The sequence below is a fragment of the Giraffa tippelskirchi genome, chromosome 8, assembly GCF_054371585.1.
Source record: "Giraffa tippelskirchi isolate mGirTip1 chromosome 8, T2T-mGirTip1v1.2.pri, whole genome shotgun sequence".
In the NCBI taxonomy this organism is placed as follows: Eukaryota; Metazoa; Chordata; class Mammalia; order Artiodactyla; family Giraffidae; genus Giraffa; species Giraffa tippelskirchi.
The window spans coordinates 108,051,180-108,078,183 of NC_137282.1; the positions used below are offsets into that span (position 1 = coordinate 108,051,180).

Here is a 27,004-nt window from a genome sequence, read left to right on the forward strand (position 1 = left end):
GAATTACAATCTCATCTTCCATAGTGGAAAGTTCATAGCCAATGCCATGAAAAGACTAAGAGCTGTGAGCATAGGTAACTGTCGAACAGTTAAAATTTTTGAAAGGATTTGCTCTGTAAATGAAGTGGGGGTTGGGTAGGAAGGGAACTGCTCTTTTTTGTATTAAGTTTTGAGAACTTTTAATTCTTTAAACCATTCCTTGAGAAAATTAAGCCCTTAGGCATTCATTTTTGCCATAAATTAACCTCTCTCTGTTCATCTGGACTTATTTCAGCTGTCTGCTGTCTTTGGGAAGGTTGAAAAATAGTCATGAAAATTGTTTTCTCTAGAATCACAGTTAAGAAAGCATACTCATATTTAGCCTTGATGAAAATAAAATTTGTTTAAGGAAAATTTTAAGCTGTCAGGTAACCTTGGGTTATAATGTAGAATTTTCTTAAATTACTGGTATTTTTAATTGTTTCTCCTAAAAATCATGCCTAAAGATAATTGCAGTTGACCTTTGAACAACATAGATTTGAAATGCAAGGGTCCACTTACATGCAGTTTTTTTCGGTACATATATACTACAGTACTATGTGTTCCATAGCTGGTTGAATCCTCTAATGTGAAACTGCAGATTCAGAGGGCCAGAGAGCCAACTGTAAAGTTACACTCATATTTTTAACCTTGAGGGTTGACACCCCTAAACTGCCTCTTGTTCAAGGGCCAACTGTACTTACTAATTAGAGAATTCTTGTTACTGAGATTTTCCTGAGCTATTTTAATGAGTAAACTCTTAACAAAATGATTCTTAAACTTTCTTTTTCAGATTTTGTTATGCCTGTCAGGGGGAATTGAAAGACCAACATGTAAGTTCATGTGCTTTGTAAATAGTAAGTATTGTACAATAAATATTAAGGAAATGGTAGTATAAGTTTTCAATAGATTGTTGAAGACCAAGCTCATACCGTATCAGGTTATTCCTCAGAAGTATAGCAGTAGGTGGAGATTAAATGGGAACTATTACAAACAGTTGTTTTGTAATTCTGCATTCTAATTTTGCTATTAAGGATATTTTAGTACTTTATCTTCAGTTTGCAAGCTAAACTGCATTTAGTTTGGAAGTACTAAAAGTTTTCTCTTTTTTTTTTTACTTTAGGCTCTCGTTTTTTACTCTTTATTTTACTTTAGACTCTCATAACTCATTTTGAAGTTACCATTTATAGTGGCCACAGATCTTAAGTATATTCTCCCCATTGAGGCACTGAGAAAATATTTTTTAAAATGTTAACGGGGGCCAATTTGAACATATCAACTTATATAAAGTTGCAAATAAGAGAGGTCACTGTTTAGTTTTATTTTAGTTGCATATCCATATTTAAAACTATATAAACTATATAAAATACTAGTAGAAAGGATTGCTTGTTTTATTTTACTCTTAACATTTCATAAGACAATTTTATTTGGAATTCTCTGATGGTCTGGTGGTTGGTAGTCAGTGCTTCCATTGCCATGGCCCATCTTCAGTCCCTGGTCAGAGAACTGAGATTCCCAGAAGCTGTGCGGCATGGCTGAAAGAAAACCATTAAAAAAAAAAAAAATTTTATGAAGCTTTACATGCCTCTCTGACATCATTAGCTGCATCCTCACTAGAATCACTTTTTGACTCATTTGATAGTTTTTAAGAATACAGCATAATTACTTCTGTGCTGTTTGAAATTTGATGATTTTTTAATCCATGTATGATGTTGCCCTGGAAATTTCACCCCAAGGCATTAGTATTTATGTATATAATATTGATTGAATATTCTTATTATTTCATTTTTATTATTTATTATATAAATATGACAATAAGAATAAACTAATTTATATATTTTATACATATATTTGTCTTTTGCCTTATTGTTTAGTGGTTTAATTAAAAGAGGAATATAACTTTTATAATTCCCTAGGTATAACAAATTTCTGTTAAAACTTTTGTGCATCTCTTTTTAATTGAATCACCCCAGTAACCTATCGGAGTATTCAAAACTAGCATTAATTTCAAGCTCATGTGTCTTCCCCAAATAATTACTTAAAATGAAGTAAACCGAGAGTATCCTATAATTCAAGGGACTTAAGAACTCAGAAACAAAATTATTGCCTCATTTCTAAGGAATAATTTTTTGGAAAGAATTAATTTCCATAGATTTGAGGATATATAGTACATTGAAATTAATAAACCAGGTAGGTGAGTGGGGAAAAAGTGATAGGTATATGAAAGAGCAAAGCAACTTGCAAGTCTTCTAGCTATGCTGTACTTAACTGTTGGAAACTACTTTTTAAATTCAGGTTTTCTTCTTTTTATTGCAGGTCTATGTTTGCAGTGTGTGCCAGAATGTGTTCTGTGTGGACTGTGATGTTTTTGTGCATGACTCTCTCCATTGTTGTCCTGGCTGTATTCATAAGATTCCAGTTCCTTCAGGTATTTGATTCCAGCATGTAATGCATATTGAATGTGTTAAAAAGAAATTTGCGGCTGTAAATAAAATGATTCTTTAGTAGAAACTCCAGTTAAAATATGAAGAACAGTAAAGCATCCTCTATAATGATTGGTTAAGTATTTACTTAATGGAGTATATCTAATACCACCATTCTGGTGGTTTGTTATCTGATTTACCTTATAGTTCAGGTTAATGAATTATCCTTGTTAGCCTCACTCAGGTTCATCCCCAAGGACTGTTTAACTTAATCCTCCTCAGCTTTCCTACTCTGGGTCATCAGAAAAATGTAGGTGAGAATGTGTGATGAGATCTGTGTTTCAGGTTCAATGAAAGTGGACTGCTGTAGGCAGAAAGGCAGAACTCTTTTTAGGGTGTACCTTTTTGAGAGTGAATCAAGTTTCCTTAGCAAAAGTAAGTTTATTTTACACTTACAAACTTTGGTCACTCTAGATTGAGTTTCATTATGATATTCATGATTTTGTAAATAATAAGTCTTAGTGAAGAACATTATCAGTAAATACAGTGTAATCCCATCCTGAAGAGTCTATTCAGTAAGTCTTGGGGGGAGCCCAGGAATATGCTTCTTTTTTTTTTTTCAGTTATACATACATACATACATATATATATATTATTTTTCAGATTCTTTTCCCTTATAGGCTGTTAGAAGAAAAATGCATTTTTAACAGCACACGTGTGAACATACTTACTAATAGACATAATTAGACATAAATACAGATCTTTCTCCCAAGAGTCATACTCTCTGCCTAGACCCAAATGGTTCTTTGTAAAGAACCATTGTAAGCAGACAGATTTCGGCTGTAGGTAACCAGGTAACTGCCATCTTCCTTCCTTCTGCTCTGTCCATAAGAGGTATCAGTGGCTTGAAGGAGATGCCTTTAACATAATCAGAGTATCCTATCTCCCTCTACTTGAATTAAAAGAAAGGTTATGAGTAGGCACCTCTTGAAAAGTTACTTGGAAATGCATTAGACACACACCCACACTACTCTATATAAAAGGGGTATTGAGTGCCTTTGGGGCCTCTTCTTTATCTCTTATCTCTTTATCTCTTTTGGGTTTTATTAGTATAATTGACAAGGTTAAGGTGAATATTTTAGTTAGCCTTAAGGAGGAATTTCCAGTCTCAAAATTATAGAGAAAACCCTAGCTTGTTTAAGATTATAGAAATAAAAATGATGATCTGATAACACTGTTAGTTCTGGCCTTCATTTCCCTCGTGGAACTCCACAATATACTATAAAAATGAAGGAAACTATTCAACATTACAGACCTTTGTGAGCAGTATGTCTTTCTGAGTTCTATTGTTTGATTAGAAAACTCCTTGAGACTTAAAATTAATTATGAAAATTAGACTTATTTTAAATACTTTTGAATGCATACATTTTGCTTCATATTCTTTTTTATTATGCCTGACAATCTTTTATCTTTTAACTGAAGCATTCAATCCATTTATATTTAATATGCCTACTGATACATTTTGGTTTAAATCTGCCATCCTACTTTGTGCTATTTGCTTCAGCTATTCTATCTCCATTTTTCTCTTCTTTTTTTGCCTTTTTCTTGGATTGCTTGTTTTCCACCATTCTGTGTTTTCCTAAACTAGTTTGGAAATTGTATACTTTATTTTTATTCTTTTAGTGGTTATCCTACAAATTATAGCACGCATAAATCCTTAAGTTGGGTCCTCTAGAAAGTAGAACCTCCAGCAAAGGTGAAAGTGTTGTTACTTTATTTGGGAGGTTTAGCTCAGAGATGTAAAGATAAGGGAAAAAAAGGAAAGTGAGACAAGGAAAAACAATATGTTATCATGCTGGCCAGACTTGATGACAAGCTGTGAAAAATCAGAAGATCTCCCAGCAGGTGTGTTCACTTAAGAGTTTGGGACGTCTCCAGAAGATCTGTTTATAAGGAGGAGCTGCCCCTCTGTGCAGTCCATCAAAGGGAGGAAGGAAGAGTAATGCAGATTCCTAACTTCTCCCGTTTCCCATTGGCCAAGGTCTGCCACGCAGTGCAGTGTCATCTGGTCCTTTGTGCTTAGTCATTCAGTCGTATCCGACTCTTTGCAACCTCGTGGACTGCAGCCCGCCAGGCTTCTCTGTCCATGGGGATTCTCCAGGCAAGAATACTAGAGTGGGTTGCCGTTTCCTACTCCAGAGGATTTTCCCAACCCAGGGATCGAACCCAGGTTTGCCACATTGCAGGTAGATTCTTTGTCCTTTGGTAATTGCTAAGGAAGTCAGTCAGCCCCACCCATCAAGAGAAAATTGAAGATTTGCTGAGCATGATTGAAGGCAGGAGGAGAAGGGGATGACAGAGGATGAGATGGTTGGATGACATCACCAACTCGATGGACATGAGTTTGAGCAACCTCCGGGAGTTAGTGATGGACAGGGAAGCCTGATGTGCTGCAGTCCCTGGGGTCGCAAAGAGTTGGACATGACCGAGCAACTGAACTAAACTGAACTGAGCATGGCCCTGCCCATCAGAGCAAGACTCAGATTCCCTCACAGCCAGTCCCTCTCATCAGGAAGCTTCTACAAGCCTCTTATCCTTATCCTTCAGAGGGCAGACAGAGTGAGAACCACAATCAGAAAACTAAGCAAACTGATCACATGGATCACAGCCTCGTCTAACTCAATGAAATGATGAGCCATGCTGTGTAGGGCCACTGAAGAAGGACAGGTCATAGTGGAGAGTCTGAAAAAACATGGTCCACTGGAGAAGGAAATGGCAGACCACTTCAATATTCTTGCCTTGAGAACCCCATGAACAGTGTGAAAAGGCAAAAAGATAGGATACTGAAAGATGAACTCCTCAGGTCAGTAGGTGCCTAATATGCTACTGGAGAAGAGTGGAGAAATAGCTCAGGAAAGAATGAAGAGGCTGGGGCAAAGCAAAAGCACCACCCAGTTGTGGATGTGACTGGTGATCCAAGTAAAGTCTGATGCTATAAAGAACAGTGTTGCGTAGGAACCTCGAACGTTAGGCCCATGAATCAAGGTAAATTGGAAGTGGTCAAACAGGTGATGGCAAGAGTGAACATTGACATTTTAGGAATCAGCGAACTAAAATGGACTGGAAGGGGCAAATTTAATTCAGATTACCGTTACATCTACTACTGTGGGCAAGAATCCCTTAGAAGAAATGGAGTAGCCCTTATAGTCAACAAAGGAGCCTGAAATGCAGTACTTGGGTGCAATCTCAAAAACAGCAGAATGATCTCTGTTCGTTTCCAAGGCAAACCATTCAATATCACAGTAATCCAAGACTATGCCTCAACCACTGATGCCAAAGAAGGAAGTTGAATGGTTCTATGAAGATCTATAAGACCTTTTAGAACTAACACCAAAAAAAGATTCATCATCCCCTTTTCATCATAAGGGACTGGAATGCAAAGGTAGGAAGTCAAGAGATACCTGGAATAACAGGCACATTTGGCCTTGGAGTACAAAGTGAAGCAGAACAAAGGCTAACAGAGTTTTGCCAAGAGAACTCACTGGTCATAGCAAACACCCTCTTCCAACAACACAAGAGATGACTCTACACATAGACATCACCAGATGGTCAATACTGAAATCAGATTGATTCTATTCTTTGCAGTCAAAGATGGAGAAGCTCTCCAGAGTCAGCAAAAAAAAGACCAAGAGCTGACTGAGGCTCAGATCATGAACTCCTTATTGCAAAATTCAGACTTAAATTTTAAAAAGTAGGGAAAACCACTAGACCATTCAGGTATGACCTAAATCAAATCCCTTACGATTATACAGTGGAAGTGACAAATACTTTCAAGGGATTAGATCTGATAGAGTGCCTGAAGAACTATGGAAGAAGGTTCGTGACATTGTACAGGAGGCTGTGATCAAAATCATCCCCAAGAAAAAGAAATGGAAAAAGGCAAAATGGTTGTCTGAGGAGGCATTACAAATAGCTGAGAAAAAAAGAGAAGTGAAAGGCAAAAGAGAAAAGGAAAGATATATCCATCAGAATGCAGAGTTCCAAAGAATAGCAAGGAGAGATAAGAAAGCCTTCCTAAGTGATCAGTGTGAAGAAATAGAGGAAAACAACAGAATGGGGAAGACTAGAAATCTCGTCAAGAAAATTAGAGATACTAAGGGAACATTTCATGCAAAGATGGGCTCAGTAAAGGACAGAAATAGTATGGACCTAACAGAAGCAGAAGATATTAAGAAGAGGTGCCAAGAACACACAGAAGAACTGTACAAAGAAGATCTTCACGACCCAGATAATCATGATGGTGTGATCAGCCCGACATCCTGGTATGCGAAGTCAAATGAGCCTTTGGAAGCATCACTGCAAACAAAGCTAGTGGAAGTGATGGAATTCCAGTTAAACTATTTCAAATCCTAAAAGATGATGCTGTGAAAGTGCTGCACTCAGTATGCCAGCAAATATGGAAAACTCAGCAGTGGCCACAGGACTGGAAAAGGTCAGTTTTCTTTTCAATCCCAAAGAAAGGCAGTGCCAAAGAATATTCAAACTACTGCACAGTTGCACTCATCTCCCACGCTAGCAAAGTAATGTTCAAAATTCTCCAAGCTAGTTTTCAACAGTACGTTAACTGAGAACTTCCAGGTGTTCAAGCTGGATTTAGAAAAGGCAGAGGAACCAGAGATCAAATTGCCAACATCTGTTTGATCATAGAAAAAGCAAGAGAATCCCAGAAAAACATCTACTTCTGCTTCATTGACTACACCAAAGCCTTTTACTGGGTGGATCACAACAAACTGTGGAAAATTCTTAAAGAGATGGGAATATCAGACCACCTGACCTGCCTCCTGAGAAATCTGTATACAGGTCAGGAAGCAACAGTTAGAACTGAACATGGAACAACAGACGGGTTCCAAATTGGGAAAGGAGTGCGTCAAGGCTGTATATTGTCACCCAGCTTATTTAACTTATATGTAGAGTACATAATGAGAAACACTGGGCTGGATAAAGCACAAGCTGGAAAGATTGCCGGGAGAAATATCAATAACCTCAGATATGCAGATGACACCACCCTTATGGCAGAAAGCGAAGAAGAACTAAAGAGCCTCCTGATGAAAGTGAAAGAGGAGAGTGAAAAAGCTGGCTTAAAACTCGGCATTCAAAAAACAAAGATCATGGCATCCGGTCCCATCACTTCACGGCAATAGATGGGGAAACAGTGGAAAGAGTGACAGACTTTATATTCGTGAGCTTCAAAATCACTGCAGATGGTGACTGTAGCCATGAAATTAAAAGAGGCTTGCTCCTTGGAAGAAAAGCTATGACCAACCTAGACAGCATATTAAAAAGCAGAGACATTACTTTGCTGACAAAGGTCCATATAGGTAAAGCTATGGTTTTTCCAGTAGTCATGTATGGATGTGAGAGTTGGACCATAAAGAAAGGTGAGCACCGAAGAATTGATACTTTTGAACTGTGATTTTCGAGAAGACTCTTGAGAGTCCCTTGGACTGCAAGGAGGTCAAACCAGTCCATCCTAAAGGAAATCAGTCCTGAATATTCATTGGAAGGGCTGATGCTGAAGCTGAAGCTCCAATACTTTGGCCACCTGATGTGAAGAACTGATTCATTTGAAAAGACCCTGATGCTGGGAAAGATTGAAGGCAGGAGGAGAAGGGGATGACACAGGATGAGGTGGTTGGATGGCATCACTGACTCAGTGAACATGAGTTTGAGCAAGCTCTGGGAGTTGGTGATGGACAAGGAAGCCTGGCGTGCTGTAGTCCGTGGGGTCACAACAAGTTGGATAGGACTGAGCAACTGAACTGAACTGAAAGAAGTCAGTGGTATGGCATTGCACCCAATTGTGTAAAGTCAGATAGGCTTGGTGCACTTCAATTTGGACTCCAGACAGCTCAGGAAACTGGGCAAAGGCAGCAGCAGTGCAGAGGTGGAGGCAGGCAGCACCTTGGAAAGAAGGAAGTGGCCAAGAGAATCTGAGGAAGCATTGCTTCCAGTAGTCCTACATAACATCAGACTTATAGTTAACTTGTACCTTTGCCCTCCCCACAGATAATATATTTAACCTCATTTACCTCCTTCCTTCCTTATATATTATTACCATTGTATATTTCTTTTGGTGTTTCACTAGACATTTATATTTGTTTTAACCAGTTAGTGTTTATCATGATTTAATCACATATTTACCACTTTCTTGGCTCTTGATTTATTCTTATATCTTAGATCTGTTGAGGATCATTTTCCTTCTGCCAAAAGTATACCCTTCAGAATATACTAGTGTTCAGGATATATAATATGCTACCTGCTATGTAAGGAAGAAAGAAAAATAAAAATATATATTTGTATTTGCAAGAAGAAGCAGTGGAAAGCAATAGAGGAAATTGGTGAAACCAAAAGTTAGTCCATCCAGTTGACAAATATTTTGCTAAGCTGACCAAGAGAAAAAGAGGACTCAAATTACTGAAATCAAGAGTAAAAGAGGAAACATCACTTTGGACCTCACAGAAATAAAGATCACAGGGGAATACTACAGACAGCTGGGGGCAAGAGTGAGTGTTAATGAATATGGAGTTTGTTTTTGGACTGATGAAAATGTAAGATTGATTGTGGTGATGATTGTTCAACTCTGTGAATGTACTAAAAACCACTGAATTACACACTTTGAATAGGTTTAAGTTGTATGGTATGTGAAGTATATGTCACGAAAGCTGTTTTGTTTTTTTTTTAATGAGGGAATTTGGGGGCCTCCCTGGTGGTGTAATGGTTAAGAATCAGTCTTGGAACATAAGGGACACCTGTTCGATCCCGGGTCCAGGAAGATCCCACATGCCTTGGAGCAGCTGAGTCCGTGCACCACAGCTACTGAGCCTGCACTCCAGAGCCCAGGAGCCGCAGCCACTGCAGCCCACGGGCCTGGAGCCTGTGCTCCTCAACAGGAGAAGCCACCACAATGAGACGCCTGCACACTGCAACCAGAGAAAGCCTGTGCACAGCAACCAAGAGCCACGACAGCCAAAAAATAAATAAATCTTTAAAAAAAATATAAGGGAATTCCCTGACAGCCCAGTGGTTAGGACGCTGTGCTTCCAGTGCAGCAGGCACAGGTTTGATCCCTGGTTGCGGAACTAAGATCTCACAAGCTGTACCGTGCAGCCAAAAAAATAAAAATAAAGTTTAAAAATAAAAGAAAACACTGGAAGAATACATAGGAAACTATAGAACAATGGATGAGAGTAAGAATTATGCTGAAATATTTTTATATAGTTTAGTATTCAAAATAATAAAATTTATGGAATCGTGGGAAGTTGTGGTGAGACGAAAGTAAAGTAACTAATGTTAGTTATTAGTTAAGGACCTGAAAGCAATCACGTTCATGAAATAAAGTAGTGTGTGTGGAGCTGGAGGTTGAAGATGAACTGTCGTAAAATTGCTTTTTCATTTATTTGGGTCATACTGTAAACAATATGTTCCAACTATATGTGGCAGTATGTGCACTATTTCTGTTTTGTTGTGACCTTGTTTGCCCTAGAGTAACTACAAGGTGAAGATGGCAGTACTGTGTGGAGGCTGAAGAAGATAAGTAATTAGATTAAAAGCATGTTAAGTCTTGTAGTTGAGGAGCACAAGTTGACCCACTATATATCTGAGTACATGTCACATTTGAAACACTAACTTATGTTTAAACAGTGAGGGAAAAACAGGGATTCTGCTGCTCAGAGGTGGCTTCCCCGATAGCTCAGTTGGTAAAGAATCCACCTACGATGCAGGAGACCCCAGTTCGATTCCTGGATCAGGAAGATCCCCTGGAGAAGGGATAGGCTACCCACTCCAGTATTCTTGGGCTTCCCTTGTGGCTCAGCTGGTAAAGAATCCGCCTGCAATGTGGGAGACCTGGGTTCAGTCCCTGGGTTGGGAAGATTCCCTGAAGGAGGGGATCGCAACCCACTCTAGTATTCTGACCTGGAGAATTCTATGGACTGTATAGTCCACGGGGTCACAAAGAGTCAGACATGACTGAGTGACTTTCACTTTCACTGTTGCTCAGAATGGCAGTAGGGAAGAGGAACTGTAAACATTTTGTAAGATTTCTCAATTACTTTGTGAAATTCCTCGTTTGTCTCTGTGTTCAGCTGTCTATATCTCTGTAGTGATCAGCACACTTATAACATGAAATGCCTTCATGAATGGTGAAAAGAAAGGGTGGTACAACCAGCCCTTGGGAAGTGGGGCAGTAGAATTCCCCTGTCTGTAGTGGGTGAGAGTTTAGGAGAAAGGGCAAGAACCGTGAATCCCTAGGGCCTATAGTAAGGAAGAAAAGAACATAGGAGATCATCATGCTTCTGAGAAATAGCCTCAGAGTGTCCTAATACTCCTTTGGGGTCCAGTTCTGTAAGAATAAGAGAGTCATTGTTTTCTTTCCGTGTGTTCCAATTCTGTTCTATGGAGACCTGTTACACGGTGGGCTGGGGACATAGATGGAGTCCTTATGGGATATAAATTCTTGATTTCACCTGACTAAATTGTTACTTGAGTCACACCTCAGGCCAGGGCACAGGAAGTAATGCACAGGTTGTTCATTTATCCATTAGTTCACTCAGCAAACCTTGTACATCTGCTGTCTGTCTGATGAGACCCTGGGTGTCTGGATATAGATACCAAGAAGAGGAGACAAACCCTGACCGTGTGGCCCTGTGACCCTCCTAGCCTACCAGGCGGACCTGTAAAGAAGTCCATGTGACAGTGCTGATGATTTACCAAGTGCGTGGGAATGCGGAAGAGAGGCTGTGAAATGGGCTCTGGTGCAAATTCAAATGCCTGAGGGGACCAGGCAGGTTATGCAAATAGTTGAAAAGGAGCCAGGTTAATGCAGAGTGGTAAGCACCTGTAAAGTACTGGTTCCATATGCAGGAGGCAGCCTCTGGATGTTTGGAGCAGGGGTAGAGAGATGTAGTTTTCTCAGTACACCCTTTTGTACCTTTTGAATTTTATACATGGTCATCTGTTACCTAGTCCAGAAGAAAAAAGTTTTTTCAAAGGAGGTAACTATTACTCAGCTCCAACCTGTTTTTTATTTCTGAAAATATAGTTTCCCTCAGACTGTATATTTTAATATTTAAATAGAAACTGAAAAACTGGACTTTTAAGTGAATTCCCTAAGTTTTAAATGTTGACATCTAATTTTTTAAAACCACACAAATGTTAATTTTTAGAACATCATCACAACCTTAAGAGTAGCTGATGATTTCTTAGGACACAAAAAGCATCTATCTTAAAAGGAGAAAATTGAAGTCAGACTTCATCAAAATTTAAAACATCTGCTTTGGAATACTCCATTAAGAAAGCAAAAAGAGTTCATAGACGGGGAGAACATGTTTGCAGTGCAAACATATAACAAAGGACTGGTGTCTAAAAATATACAAACAATTCTTGTAGTTCAATAATAAAAGGTAAATGACCAATTTATCTTATTTTTACTTTTTTCTGACTGCACATGTCCTAGGTTTTTTTAAATTGAAAGACAATACAGAAATCATGAAATGATGTCTGCTGCTGCTGCTGCTAAGTCGCTTCAGTCATGTCCGACTCTGTGCGACCCCATAGATGGCAGCCCACCAGGCTCCGCCATCCCTGGGATTCTCCAGGCAAGAACACTGGAGTGGGTTGCCATTTTCTTCTCCAATTCATGAAAGGGAAAAGTGAAAGTGAAGTCACTCAGTCGTGTCCGACTCTTAGTGACCCCATGGACTGCAGCCTACCAGGCTCCTCCGTCCATGGGATTTTCCAGGCAAGAGTACTGGAGTGGGGTGCCATTGCCTTCTTCAAAGGGTCCTCAATATATGCTGAAATGACCAACGTCCCCAGTGCAGTGACATAAAATCTGGCATTAGCACCTGCAGGCTTTGTCAGACCTTTCTTGATTGTTGCATACTCTTTCTGGTGTTCAACCAGCTTCAGGAATATTTGATATTTCTTGTTGTGATATCTTTTATCCTCTCATCTGAAAAGCACAGCTTTCCTAACTTGGCTCATTCTTTGCCATGGCCTCCTGTACAAAAGTGAAACATCCTGAGGCACAAGCTCTCAGACTAGCAGCACCCACAAGGACAGAGTCCACCTCTGTGACAGGACCACAGGCCCGCCAGTAATGTCTGTACACATGTGCACAGACAAGGGATTCTTGCTCAGGCCCCCACACAAGAAGAGAGTGCTGACAGGGTGCCCAGCTGCCTACCTGGCTTCTGTACTGATGCACGCCTTGAAAGCAGGTAGAGAATGGCAAGATCGTCAAGGTCCAGAGGCCTTGAAAAAAGAAATGTATGAATAGGCAATGAAGTCATTAAATTAAAGCCACAATGAGATACATGCCTATGCCCTAAAATGGCTAAATGATACAGCTCTCAAGGTGTGTATGCATGTTTTGATTAAAAAAAGGCATTGAAAATAGTATTACTTTAAAACTTCAAATGTCTCAATCCAGAGGCCATGCCCTTTAGTGTCAGATCTGCTGAAGGAGACTGGTTGCTGTGGAAATCTCACCAAACATGTAAATCAACAGTGAGGAACCCCACAAGCTAAGCCTTTTTACTCAGATCCAGGTGACTGTTTAAATAGCGTATACACTTGGCATCTGGAAAGTTGGCGTGACCCTGTTCCATGTGATCTATCAATTTTCCACCAACACTGACCACTTTCATTCAGCCAAGACCCAGGGACCATGGCTAAAAACAAGTGCCCAGAGGCTTGGTAGAAAAATTCAGTTTTGTGCCTATCCCCACGTGACAAGAGGTTCCACAGATTACAGCCAGCCTTGATGTCACTGGCTTTCCCTCATAGGTGTGGCTGTGCACGCTCACAGCTCCAGTCACTCCCTGGGGACAGAGATGCTGGTGGCAGCTGCTTTGGCAAGCTCATTCTACCATGAGGACAGCAGTACTGTCAAGCACCACCCTAGAATCCTTCTACTAAACAACCCAACTTAAAAATGGGCAAGGACTTCCCTGGTGGTACAGTGGATAAGAATCCATCTGCCATTGCAGGAGACGCAGGTTCGTTCCCTGGTCCAGGAAGATCCCACATGCCACTGAGCAACTAAGCTCATGTGCCACAACTCCTGAAGTCTGTGCACCTCGAGTCCGTGCTCCGCAACAAGAGAGACCAGTTCTTAAGCCACAATTAAGAAGCCCGCATGCCGTAGCTAGAGAGTAACCCCCACTCTCTGCAACTAGGAAAAGCCCACGAGCAGCAAGGAAGACCTGACGCAACCAAAAAGTAAGAAATGGGTGAGAGATTTGATCACCTTACCGAAGGAAATATATGAATAACCAAATAAGTCATTAAATTAAAGCCACAATGAGATACATACCTGTGCCCTAAACTGACTAAATGATACTTCTTTCTAGGTGTGTATGCATGTTTTGGTTAAAAAAAGGCATTGAAAATAGTATTATTTTAAAACTCAAAATGTCAGATTCTCTTTTCAGATTGTGTAGTGGACATTTGGTGTCTGTTTTTTGGCTACCCACATTTTCTTTCTTTGGAGATTTTTTTCCCCTTTCTGCTATATAGAGGTGGTATGTATATCTTTATCCACTTAAGACGGCAGATGTTTTTCCTGTCACTAGGAGTAAAAGAGAAGCTCTTTCAACTAATAAAGGGTGTCTACTAGATATCTTCAAACTTTAGAATTCCTGCCGAAGTCAAGAATAAGATATCTATTATCACTGTTATTAAGCAACATTATATTAAAGGATATACTTGATTCAAAAAGAAAATGATGTTAAAGACAAAACTATCATAATATTCAGATAATACAAATATCTACTTAGACAATTCAAGAATATTTACAATCAAATGTTAAAAGTGGAGCAGGAGCCCTATATATCATCAATAAACATTTAGAAAATAGAATAGTAAAAAAAAAAAATTCAATACATAAGGGTAACAAAATCTACAAAGTGCTAAAATAAATGTAGTGTGCATTGGTGTATATAACATTATAGGTGAGAAGTAGGTTAATGGGGCAAAATTTTATCAGCAGAAGGGTCAGCAATGTAGAGAGTTCCCCCTGACCTCTGAACTTCCTGTAGAAAGGATTGTTGATCCTGAAGCAGCTGGGTGTACCAGGGAAAGTGTCCTAAAAAAACACTGTCATTGTAATGTTATATGTGTTAATACAAAAGTTAGGAGGAGTCAACTATTTAACAGTGATTGCTTCTAGGCTGAGTAGATGGCCTTGTGGAACCAGGGCTTGGCTAGAAGAGTTCGTGTGCAAATGAGGCTGGTAACAGCCTCTGTAACTCAGCAACTGGCTGAACTACCAAAATGGAGAGGGACACCTGTTTTTGCCTTTTCTTAATATGTAGGCCTTATGGCACAGTGGTTAAAAGTGTAAACTCCATTGCCAGACTGATTAATCAGAACCCCTATATGCTTGGGTTTCCTCATCTGTAAAATGGAGATAATAAAAATAGCTACTTCATTTGGACTGTTAAAGAAATTAAATGGACATATCTAAGGTGCTTAGAACTGTGCCTGGCAAGTAGTAGGGGCTAAACAAATTTTAGTTATTATGCATAATATTATTGAAATGATTTTTGAACTTATAAACCCAGAAAAATTAAGAAAGCAGGAGGGGACCATCAGCACACAGAATATTTTAACAAATTTTTGGAAGATAGAAACTCAAATAGTAGTAACCAATGAAGCAGACTGACAGAGCCCACAAGCTGAATGCACATGTAACACCTGGGAGACTGTGTACCTTGTACAGAACCCTGGAGCAGCAGGTGGGCCAGAATGCCAGCTAAGAACGCGGGAAGGAATGACCTGGCGGGCAGGAAAACCAAGGGACTAACTGAAAAATCTCTGAGAGACTGCCAGCTGCATCTGCCCCACCATCAGACTGTTTACTATGCAGGTGTTACCACTAAGGCAAAACATTAGTGGATAATTCTCTTCTAAAAAAAAAAATGGAGTAAACTGACTTAGAGGAGCTAGTGTGGGTCCTGGGCATCCCCAAACAAAGAATCCTTCAAAAATTGCACTTTTTATGTTCCTCAGATGAGTTTTCAGCTGCTATCTCTGCTGTCTCTGAAAGGGAACATTTCATGCAAAGATGGGCACAATAAAGGACAGAAATGGTATGGACCTAACAGAAGCAGAAGATATTAAGAAGAGGTGGCAAGAATACACAGAAGAACTATACAAAAAAGATCTTCACGACCCAAATAGTCACGATGGTGTGATCACTCACCTAGAGCCAGACATCCTGGAATGTGAAGTCAAGTGGGCCTTGGGAAGCATCAGTCCCAACAAAGCTAGTGGAGGTGATGGAATTCCAGTTGAGCTATTTCAAATCCTGAAAGATGACGCTGTGAAAGTGCTGCACTCAATATGCCAGCAAATCTGGAGGACTCAGCAGTGGCCACAGGACTGGAAAAGGTCAGTTTTCATTCCAATCCCAAAGAAAGACAATGCCAAAGAATGCTCAGACTACCGCACAGTTGCACTCATCTCACATGCTAGTAAAGTAATGCTTAAGATTCTCCAAGGCAGGCTTCAGCAATACGTGAACCGTGAACTTCAGGATGTTCAAGCTGGTTTTAGAAAAGGCAGAGGAACCAGAGATCAAATTGCCAACATCCGCTGGATCATCGAAAAAGCAAGAGAGTTCAGAAAAACATCTATTTCTGCTTTATTGACTATGCCAAAGCCTTTGACTGTGTGGATCACAATAAACTGTGGAAAATCCTGAAAGAGATGGGCATACCAGACCACCTGACCTACCTCTTGAGAAACCTGTATGCAGGTCAGGAAGCAACAGTTAGAACTGGACATGGAACAACAGACTGGTTCCAAATAGAAAAAGGAGTACATCAAGGCTGTATATTGTCACCCTGCTTATTTAACTTATATGCAGAGTACATCATGAGAAATGCTGGGCTGGAAGAAACACAAGCTGGAATCAAGATTTCTGGGAGAAATATCAATAACCTCAGATATGCAGATGACACCACCCTTATGGCAGAAAGTGAAGAAGAACTAAAGAGCCTCTTGATGAAAGTGAAAGAGGAGAGTGAAAAAGTTGGCTTAAAGCTCAACATTCAGAAAACTAAAATTGTGGCATCCAGTCCCATCACTTCATGGCAGATAGATGGGCAAACAGTGGAAACAGTGGCAGACTTTATTTTTCTGGGCTCCAAAATCACTGCTGATGGTGATTGCAGCCATGAAATTAAAAGACGCTTAACTCCTTGGAAGGAAAGTTATGACTAACCTAGACAGCATATTAAAAAGCAGAGATGTTACTTTGCCAACAAAGGTCCGGATAGTCAAGGCTCTGGTTTTTCCAGTGGTCATGTATGGATGTGAGAGTTGGACTATAAAGAAAGCTGAGCACTGAAGAATTGATACTTGTGAACTGTGGTGTTGGAGAAGACTCTTGAGAGTCCCTTGGACTACAAGGAGATCCAACCAGTCCATCCTAAAGGAGGTCAGTCCTGGTTGTTCATTAGAAGGACTGATGTTGAAGCTGAAACTTCAATACTTTGGATGCAATACCTTATGCAAAGAGCTGACTCATTTGAAAAGATCCTGATGCTGGGAAAGATTGAGGGCAGGAGGAGAAGGGGGTGACAGAGGATGAGATGGTTGGATGGCATCATTGACTCGATGGACATGGGTTTGGGTGGACTCCAGGAGCTGGTGATGGACAGGGAGGCCTGGCATGCTCCAGTTCATGGAGTTGCAAAGAGTCGTACATGACTGAGTGACTGAACTGAACTGATCTCTGACTTTACAACTGACTTGAAATCATTTTCTGAGGTGTTTCTCTGAAGTTGAGGGCTTCTCCTGGGCAAGTCTTAGCTCCCCAATCTTCCTCTGTAAAGTTCAGATCACACTCACATGGCTTTTAATCAGACTCTTTAACCAGAATTTTGATCAATCTGCTTTGCAGTCGCCTAATTTTCAAACATGAATTGAAAACCATGGATCTGTACACATTTGAGGAAAGCTGGTAATGTGAAAAATCTCAACATAAAGGTAAATAGTAATTAGCCTTGGAGAAAACAGTTCAGGAGACAGATGAACTCTATTTGAATTAGTACTGATAAAGATAATTTGTACATCAGACCCACAAAATGGGGACTACCTCGGTGGCCTGGCCCAAGTCACAAATCTAAATCCAGGTCAGCCAGCACTTAAAGGAAACACCTGTCAACGAAACCTAGTATACACCAATCACAATCCCCCCAACTCAGCTTTACCTAGTTTTGCCTGACCCTAGAAAACAAGAAATGCTACCCTTTAATGAATCCCTGACCTCCTGGCCAATCACATCTCTTCCCCATAAAACCTACCTTTACTCTCCCCCCCACCCCCGACCTTCCCTTTGGAGCAGCACTCCATTGCCGTGAGACACTGTGCTCCTCCAGTCCACGGATTGTTTTCCCTTGACTAAAGAGCAACAAACTCGTTTTAGTTTTGTCATTCAACAGTATTGCTGGAGAGATTAAAAAAATTACGTTGGCTAAGAAAATTAGATCTCGTGAAAGAAACAGACAAAAAAGAGCTGTGGGAAATTGAAAGTATAATTGCTGAATTTAGAATTACTATTGGAAAGTTGGAAGATAGTAAAGAGGAAGTCTCCCAGAAAGTACAGCCAAAGGACGGAGAGAATATATGAGCAAAAAAAAAAGAACTTTGGTGATAAATTCCCATCTGAATAATGGGAATACCAGAAAGAGTGAAAATAGAATAGTAGGCAGTAGGAAATTACCAAAGAAATTATAGAAGAAAATTTTCCAAGAGTGGTGGGAGGCCCACACGTTCAGCTTGAAACAAGTCCACTGGGTTCAGTAAATGTAGAAAGACCCATACCAAGACACAATAACTTTGAGATTTTATAACCCATGGATAAAATAGAAAACCCTAAAAAGATACAGGAAAGATGGAAACTAACACCAAAGAAATAAACACATGGATGTACTAGCAGTGGAAACATTAATCGGTCTTAAATTATTTAGAATAAAATACTTCTGTTGTGGGACTTGGTTTTGTGGGGCCTTGGGAATCCTGGCCAACCCTGCTGACTCAGTACCCTAGAGAAGTTACTGGTGATTTCTCAGGAAATTGCACCTTGTTCTGGGTTTTAGTTCCTCAAATGTGTTCTCGCTGCTTCCCATTAAAAGGACAGAGAGAATAGTTGTGTTTACTCTCTGCATTCTCCTTCCATTCAGCTGGGACTCTGGATAAACTTCCAGGTAAGTAAATTACCATCTCTGGCAAAAGTACTTTTCCACTTGTGACCCTCTTATTTCTCTTACTCTTGTTTCTCTCTTTGGAGGCAAAAGGACAGGCACTGGAGTCATACATATGTGGACTTAAATCCCTTCCATGACACAGCAGCATCACTGGTACTCTTAGCACTGTAGTTAAAGAGCAGGAAACCTGGAGAGGGCCTTGGAGATCTCCCCAGAAAGGCCCCGGGACTAGCAAAACTGACCAGTGAACTTTGTAGAAGTGCAGGAGTGGTTCCAGTTAGTTTGTTGCCACCCTGTGCTTATTTGTCTCCAGGGAGGCCTGGAGCTATGGTATTGTCTATTGGCCAAACCTAAGTGAAACATACTAACTAGCAATGAATGTAGCCCTGTGCTAGAATCTGAGAGGACAGGGGCAGCCCATTCCAGCTTGTTTGAGACAGCTCAGGTATCCTACTTTGGGCTGCGTGACCGAAGCAGCATAGAATATCACTCCTTAGGTGAGAGAGTGGTTTCCATTAGGCAAAGGTACCTAGCATGTGTCTAGGTGGTTCATGACCTAAAATGAAGCACGGACTGTATAATGGAGAAAGGCTCCTAGAAACTGGGCCCAGAGTCTGAGACCACGCTGATGTTTGCCTGTCTTTTGTTTTTATTTTTGTATCATATCTTTTAACTTTATTAAAGTCTGAAGTAGGTATACTATGTAGAGGCTTGTGAGTTTTTTCTATTATCTGACCCTGTGTACTTGCTGAAGTTGGCACTGTGAATGGGATTATAGGAACAGTTTTTGACTTGATTATTTAAATGCTGGCTCAGGCTTTGTTTAGGAGAAAAACAGTGGGAGAACTACCTAGAACCACTGATGCCAAGTTGGCTGATGAAGGCATCCTGATTTCAATTCGCTCTCAGTTCAGTTCAGTTCAGTCGCTCAGTCATGTCCGACTCTTTGCGACCCCATGAATCGCTGCATGCCAGGCCTCCCTGTCCATCACCAACTCCCGGAGTTTACCCAAACCCATGTCCATCGAGTCAATGATGCCATCCAACCATCTCATCCTCCGTCGTCCCCTTCTCCTCCTGACCCCAATCCTTCCCAGCATTAGGGTCTTGTCCAATGAGTCAGCTCTTCGCATGAGGTGGCCAATGTATTGGAGTTTCAGCTTCAACATCAGTCCTTCCAACGCACACCCAGGACTGAGCTCCCTTAGGATGGATTGGTTGGATCTCCTTGCAGTCCAAGGGACTCTCAAGAGTCTTCTCCAACACCACAGCTCAAAAGCATCAATTCTTCAGCACTCAGCTTTCTTCACCGTCCAACTCTCACATCCATACATGACCACTGGAAAAACCATAGCCTTGACTAGACGGACCTTTGTTGGCAAAGTAATGTCTCTGCTTTTCAATATGCTATCTAGGTTGATCAGAACCTTCCTTCCAAGGAGTAAGCGTCTTTTAATTTCATGGCTGCAATCACCATCAGCAGTGATTTTGGAGCCCCCAAAAATAAAGTCTGACACTGTTTGCACTGTTTCCCCATCTATTCCCCATGAAGTGATGGGACCAGATGCCATGATCTTAGTTTTCTGAACGTTGAGCTTTAAGCTAACTTTTTCACGCTCCTCTTTCACATTCATCAAGAGGCTCTTTAGTTCTTCTTCACTTTCTGCCATAAGGGTGGTGTCATCTGCATATCTGAGGTTATTGATATTTCTCCCAGCAGTCTTGATTCCAGCTTGTGTTTCTTCCAGCCCAGCGTTTCTCATGATGTACTCTGCATATAAGTTAAATAAGCAGGGTGACAATATACAGCCTTGACGTACTCGTTTTCCTATTTGGAACCAGTCTGTTGTTCCATGTCCAGTTCTAACTGTTGCTTCCTGACCTGCATACAGGTTTCTCAAGAGACAGGTCAGATGGTCTGGTATTGCCATCTCTTTCAGGATTTTCCACAGTTTATTGTGATCCACACAGTCAAAGGCTTTGGCATAGTCAATAAAGCAGAAATAGATGTTTTTCTGAACTCTCTTGCTTTTTCGATGATCCAGCAGATGTTGGCAATTTGATCTCTGGTTCCTCTGCCTTTTCTAAAACCAGCTTGAACATCTGGAAGTTCACGGTTCACATATTGCTGATGCCTGGCTTGGAGAATTTTGAGCATTACTTTACTAGCGTGTGAGATGAGTACAATTGTGTGGTAGTTTGAGCATTCTTTGGCATTGCCTTTCTTTGGGATTGGAATGAAAACTGACCTTTTCCAGTCCTGTGGCCACTGCTGAGTCCTCCAGATTTGCTGGCATATTGAGTGCAGCACTTTCACAGCATCATCTTTTAGGATTTGAAATAGCTCAACTGGAATTCCATCACTTCCACTAGCTTTGTTCCTAGTGATGCTTTTTAAGGCCCACTTGACTTCACATTCCAAGATGTCTGGCTCTAGGTGAGTGATCACACCATTGTGATGATTTGGGTCGTGAAGATCTATTTTGTACAGTTCTGTGTATTCTTGCCATCTCTTAATATCTTCTGCTTCTGTTAGGTCCATACCATTTCTGTCCTTTATTGTGCCCATCTTTGCATGAAATGTTCCCTTGGTATCGCTAATTTTCTTGAAGAGATCTCTAGTCTTTCCCAATCTGTTGTTTTCCTCTATTTCTTTGCATTGATTGCTGAGGAAGGCTTTCTTATCTCTCCTTGCTATTCTTTGGAACTCTGCATTCAGATGGGTATATCTTTCCTTTTCTCCTTTGCTTTTTGCTTCTCTTCTTTTCCCAGCTATTTGTAAGGCCTCCTCAGACAGCCATTTTGCTTTTTTGCATTTCTTTTCCATGGGGATGGTCTTGATCCCTGTCTCCTGTACAATGTCACGAACCTCTGTCCATAGTTCATCAGGCACTCTATCAGATCTAGTCCCTTAAATCTATTTGTCACTTCCACTGTATGATCATAAGGGATTTGATTTAGGTCATACCTGAATGGTCTAGTGGTTTTCCCTACTTTCTTCAATTTAAGTCTGAATTTGGCAATAAGGAGTTCATGATCTGAGCCACAGTCTGCTCCCAGTCTTGTTTTTGCTGACTGTATAGGGCTTCTCCATCTTTGGCTGCAAAGAATATAATCAATCTGCTTTCAGTGTTGACCATCTGGTGATGTCCATGTGTAGAGTCTTCTCTTGTGTTGTTGGAAGGGGGTGTTTGCTATGACCAGTGCGTTCTCTTGGTAAAACTTTATTAGCCTTTGCCCTGCTTCATTCTGTACTCCAAGGCCAAATTTGCCTGTTACGCCAGGTGTTTCCTGACTTCCTACTTTTGCATTCCAGTCCCCTATAATGAAAAGGACATCTTTTTTGGGTGTTAGTTCTAGAAGGTCTTGTAGGTCTTCATAGAACCGTTCAAGTTCAGCTTCTTCAGCGTTACTGGTTGGGGCATAGACTTGTATTACCGTGATATTGAATGATTTGCCTTGGAAACGAACAGAGATCATTCTGTCGTTTTTGAGATTGCATCCAAGTACTGCATTTTGGACTCTTGTTGACCATGATGGCTACTCCATGTCTTCTAAGGGATTCTTGCCCACAGTAGTAGATATAATGGTCATCTGAGTTAAATTCACCCATCCCAGTCCATCTTTGTTCGCTGATTCCTAGAATGTCAACGTTCACTCTTGCCATCTCCTGTTTGACCATTTCCAATTTGCCTTGATTCATGGACCTGACATTCCAGGTTCCTATGCAATATTGCTCTTTACAGCATCAGACCTTGCTTCTATCACCAGTCACATCCACAGCTGGGTATCGTTTTTGCTTTGGCTCCATCCCATCATTCTTTCTGGAGTTATTTCTCCACCGATCTCCAGTAGCATATTGGGCACCTACCGACCTAGGGAGTTCATCTTTCAGTGTCCTATCTTTTTGCCTTTTCATACTGTCCATGGGGTTCTCAAGGCAAGAATACTGACGTGGTTTGCCATGCCCTTCTCCAGTACTATAATTATTCATGAGGGGGAAAAGCATACCAATAGATTTTTTTTTTTGCTATTTTAAAAAATTGAAGTATAGTTGATTTATGGACTTTCCTGATAGCTCAGCTGGTAAAGAATCTGCCTGCAATGCAGAAGACCTCAGTTCGATTCCTCGGTTGGAAAGATCCCCTGGCGAAGGGATAGGCTACCTACTCCTGTATTCTTGGGCTTTCCTGGTGGCTCAAGACAGTAAAGAGTTAACCTGCAATGCAGGAGACCTGGGTTTGATCCCTGGGTCAGGAATATCCCCTGGAGGAGGGAACAGCAACCCACTCCAGTATTCTTGCCTGGAGAATCCCATGGACAGAGGAGCCTGGTGGACTGCTGTCCGTAGGGTCACACGGAGTCGGACACGACTGAGTGACTAGCACACCACAGCACAGCATGTATGTGTTAACCCCGATTCCTAACTTATCCCCTCTCCTCCCCGTCACCCCCAGCAATGGGATTTAAAAGTGGTAGATCCAGAGCCAGCAGAAGCATTTCAATAGGTTAAAACAGAAATTCAGAGAGAGGGGAATTCAGTCAAAAACAGTGAGGCAAACAAGGCAGGCCTCAGCAGCCAGCCTGGTATCCGTGGTTCTAAACCTTTCTCCCGCTTTTCATGGTTTGGGCTGCTTTGGCAAAAATGAAAGTACTAAGAAAGTACTAATGAAAGTACTAAGGAAGAGCCCTAGGCTGCCAAGTCCGCCAGGCTTTGGCTGGTTTCTTCTGTAAAGGGAAGGAACTTGAAACCAAAGGGAGAGTTGAGCAGATACTTCTTTTGGCCGGAACGTGACCCTTACCTGTTAACCGCTAAAGGAATTCTATGGGGAGAGCGCATGAAGACGCAAACTGAAATGAAGGCGCTCTTCAGTCACAAAGCCCAGTAACCTTGTGGACTGATAAGAGCTTTCCGAAGAACCAGTGCTGAAATGGACTTAACATCTTAGAGATAAAGGAGTTCTTTTCTTTGCACTGAGTACTGCCAGATGGAGGGCATGCTTGGGCTTAAACAAAATCTTCAGTGAGCTGCAACTTCTGCAGAAATGTGGGTAGATGGGCAAATTTCAAATCAGCTGAGCCTGATTAATGCGGGGCGCACAGAGCAAAGTTGGTCACATGGAACTATCCAACTCCACCTGTAGGCATTAAACAAAATACTTTATTGATTCCTGAAATGTTGAGAATGCAAGCATGTGACTTTGAACTTGTTATATGATGATACAGGTTTCCCCTAATTTATCCTTTTATCTTAAGTGACGATTGATGCTATGATAAGAGAGCCTCCAACTACTTGGACTCCAGAGGTGACCTTACTGTTGAAGGCAGGATAAAGGTCTGCTGTCACAGACCTACTAGCATATTTTCTCTGAATTAGACTAAATTATAAGTAGAAGAGCAATGTAATTCAGAAGAGAAAACAAGAGTAAAGGGTTGAAACAGCAGGGGAAGGAGAGGGTGGGATGAATTGAGAGCAGCATTGACGTATATGCACTGCCATGTGTAAAGTAGGTAGCTGTTGAGAAGCTGCTGTAGAGACGGGGAGCTCAGCTTGGTGCTCTGTGATGACCTAGAGGGATTGTGGGGGGGGTGGAAGGGAAGCTCTAGAGGGAGGGGATATATTCACATTGTTGTATGGGCTTCCCTGGTGGCTTAGATGGTAAAGAATCTGCCTGCAATGCAGGAGACCCAGGTTCGATCCCTGGGTCGGGAAGATCCCCTGGAGAAGGAAGTGGCAATCCACTCCAGTATTCTTGCCTGGAAATCCCATGGACAGAAGAGACTGGTGGATTACAGTCTGTTGTTGTACATCAGAAACTAACACAACATTGTAAAGTAATTATCCTCCAATTAAAAAGAAATATGGTATAACCAGCAAAAAAAGAGAAGAAAAGGGTTTAAACAAACCTCAGGACTAGTAAAGCAAGTGACGATGTTCATGAATCTCTTTTTCCCCTTTTCAGAAAATGGCCACCCAGGAGAACGCCCCTGAGGAGAGGATTTCACAGTTTGATTATGCTTTGCTCCCAGAGATGTCTGCTCTTCTAGGTATAAATGCACTTCAATATGTAAAGGAACGAGAAGAAGAAGAGCACAAAGACAGAGAAAAAATGCAAAAAGGCTTTAATTCACAAATGCGTAGTGAAGCAAAAAGGTTAAAGACTTTTGTGACCTATAAGACCTTCAGCTCGTGGACACCCCAGGAGATGGCAGAGGCTGGGTTTTATTTCACTGGCACAAAATCTGGCATTCAGTGCTTCTGCTGTAGCTTAATCCTCTTTGGTACTAGCCTCCAGATTCCCCCAATGGGACACCACAAAAAGTTCCATCCAGACTGTGAGTTCCTTCTGGGTAAAGATGTTGGTAACATTGCCAAGTATGATATAAGAGTTCAGAATCCAGGGAACACGTTGAGGAGGGACAACAAAGCAAGGTACCAAGAAGAGAAGGCCAGACTCGAATCCTTTGAGAACTGGCCATTTTATGCCCAAGGGACGTCCCCAAGGGAGCTCTCAGCTGCTGGCTTTGTCTTTACAGGTAATTTGAAATCATTTTCTGAAATATTTCACTGGAATTAAGTTTAGGTTCAGTTGCAATATTTTGTTCAGTAGCAATATTTTGTAACTCTTTCCTCACTTGGTCAACATGTTATACTAGGTACATCTATTTTCTCAAGATTCAACTTCAGTAATTTTACTTTAGCTTTAATACAACATGTCAGTTTACCAAAAATATATGCAAAATAAGAAAGTGACTTTTTCTAAAATTTTGGACGTTAGATAATACTTGACTGGATTTCTAAGGCCCTGAAAATAAACTGTGAGGTCAGCCTGACCCTAGTCTCCTTCTTACCCATCCTCCTTTTACTGCTCTTAAATGATTGTTCTTTGATTCTTTTAAATTCTTAAATGATTGTTCTTTTAATTGCTGCAGTATCGGAGGGTTTTGGGGTGTGTATGTGTTTAACCTTAAGTCTAATTATAACATATAGGTCAAGTTGCATTTCAGAAAACTGTGTGTGTGTGCTCAGTCACTAAGTCATGTCCACCTCTTTGTGACCCTGTGGACGGGGGCCCACCAGTCTCCTCTGTGCACGGAATTCTCCAGGCAAGAATACTGAAGTAAATTGCACATTGTTTGAGTTGTCCTAGCCATGCCATAAACGTCATGACAGATCTGAGTGAGAATCTTGGTTAATGCATTCAGCTATCCTTTACTGAGTACCTACTTGATGCTGGGCTCACCACCACCGGGCATGGATTAAGCACTTACACTAATCCAACAAACTTACCCTTTCCCCCCATTTCACAGCTAATGTCACTGAGGCCCAAAGAGTTTAAGAAATGTGCCTAAGGATAGCCAACAAAGACCTGCTGTATAGCACAGGGAACTCTGCTCAATGTTCTGTGGCAGCCTGGATGGGAGGGGAGTTTGGGGAAGGATGAGCACGTGTATGTGTATGGCTGAGTCCCTTTGCTATCCACCTGAAGCTGCCACAACATTGTTAATCGACTATGTGCTGTGCTTAGTCACTCAGTCCTACCTGACTCTTTGTGACCCCATGGACTGTAGCCCGCCAGGCTCCTCTGCCCATGGGATTCTCCAGGCAAGAATACTGGAGTGGGTTGCCATGCCCTCCTCCAGGGGATCTTCTCAACCCAGGGACCAAACCCAGGTCTCCTGCATTGCAGGTGGATTCTTTGCCATCTGAGCCACCAGGGGAGCAACTGTACTCCAATATAAAATAAAAAGTTTGAAAAAAGAAACAAAATATTTAAGTTCCATCTCAGGTACACTGCACAGTGCTTGACACACAGTACATGCTTCCCTGGTGCTCAGCGGTAAAGAATCTGCCTGCAATGCGGGAGACCCAGATTCGATCCCTGGGTCAGGCAGATCCCCTGGAGAAGGAGATGACAACCCACTCCAGTATTCTTGCCTGAGAATCCCACGGACAGAGGAATCTGGGGGGCTACAGTCCATGGAGTCGCAAAGACTTGGACACGACTGAGCAACCAACGCTTTCATATGTTGGATATATGATATGTTAATTGTTACTATTATTGTTAATTAATAGCAGAAGCTTGAAGAAATTTGTATCGATAGTGTTACCCAAGTTGGATGTAAAGAAGAAAATTTAAAAGATTTCTAGTATAGGATTCCCCAGATGTCACAGTGCACTTATCACTTACTTCTTCAAGATATTCTAGTCAGTGTCCTAATTGATCAAGAGACTGAAGCAGAGAAAGTGCAGAAAAACCACATCTTTCTGTCATGTTCACAACA

At 41.2% G+C, this 27,004-nt stretch overlaps 2 protein-coding genes and 1 pseudogene across 34 annotated transcripts in view; 2 read left to right on the top strand and 1 right to left on the bottom strand.

The window, feature by feature from the left end:
• Positions 1-25,896, top strand: part of LOC145516810 (general transcription factor IIH subunit 2) — a 44,520-nt gene extending 18,624 nt beyond the window's left edge. For 10 of the 32 annotated variants that reach the window (XM_081518476.1, XM_081518497.1, XM_081518499.1 and 7 more), the window contains 3 exons: positions 812-851; positions 2,335-2,446; positions 8,679-9,130. In XM_081518476.1, the coding sequence (XP_081374602.1) occupies positions 812-851; positions 2,335-2,446; positions 8,679-8,749 (223 nt within the window). In that variant the 3' untranslated portion in view covers positions 8,750-9,130. Of the gene's footprint in view, positions 1-811; positions 852-2,334; positions 2,530-2,786; positions 3,671-4,482; positions 6,452-8,678; positions 9,131-9,187; positions 9,872-11,044; positions 11,214-24,681 lie in introns of those variants that run through there. The other 22 variants (XM_081518505.1, XM_081518494.1, XM_081518507.1 and 19 more) reach the window with 6 other exon arrangements.
• The window catches only part of NAIP (NLR family apoptosis inhibitory protein), a 52,898-nt gene continuing 36,938 nt past the window's right edge, over positions 11,045-27,004 (top strand). Inside the window, exons 1-2 of one of the 2 annotated variants that reach the window (XM_081518471.1) lie at positions 11,045-11,213; positions 24,682-25,255. In XM_081518471.1, coding sequence (XP_081374597.1) covers positions 11,202-11,213; positions 24,682-25,255 — 586 coding nt within the window. In that variant the 5' untranslated portion in view covers positions 11,045-11,201. Of the gene's footprint in view, positions 11,214-23,535; positions 23,766-24,681; positions 25,256-27,004 lie in introns of those variants that run through there. The other variant, XM_081518472.1, reaches the window with a different exon arrangement.
• Positions 11,441-13,367, bottom strand: LOC145517075 (FGGY carbohydrate kinase domain-containing protein-like; annotated as a pseudogene).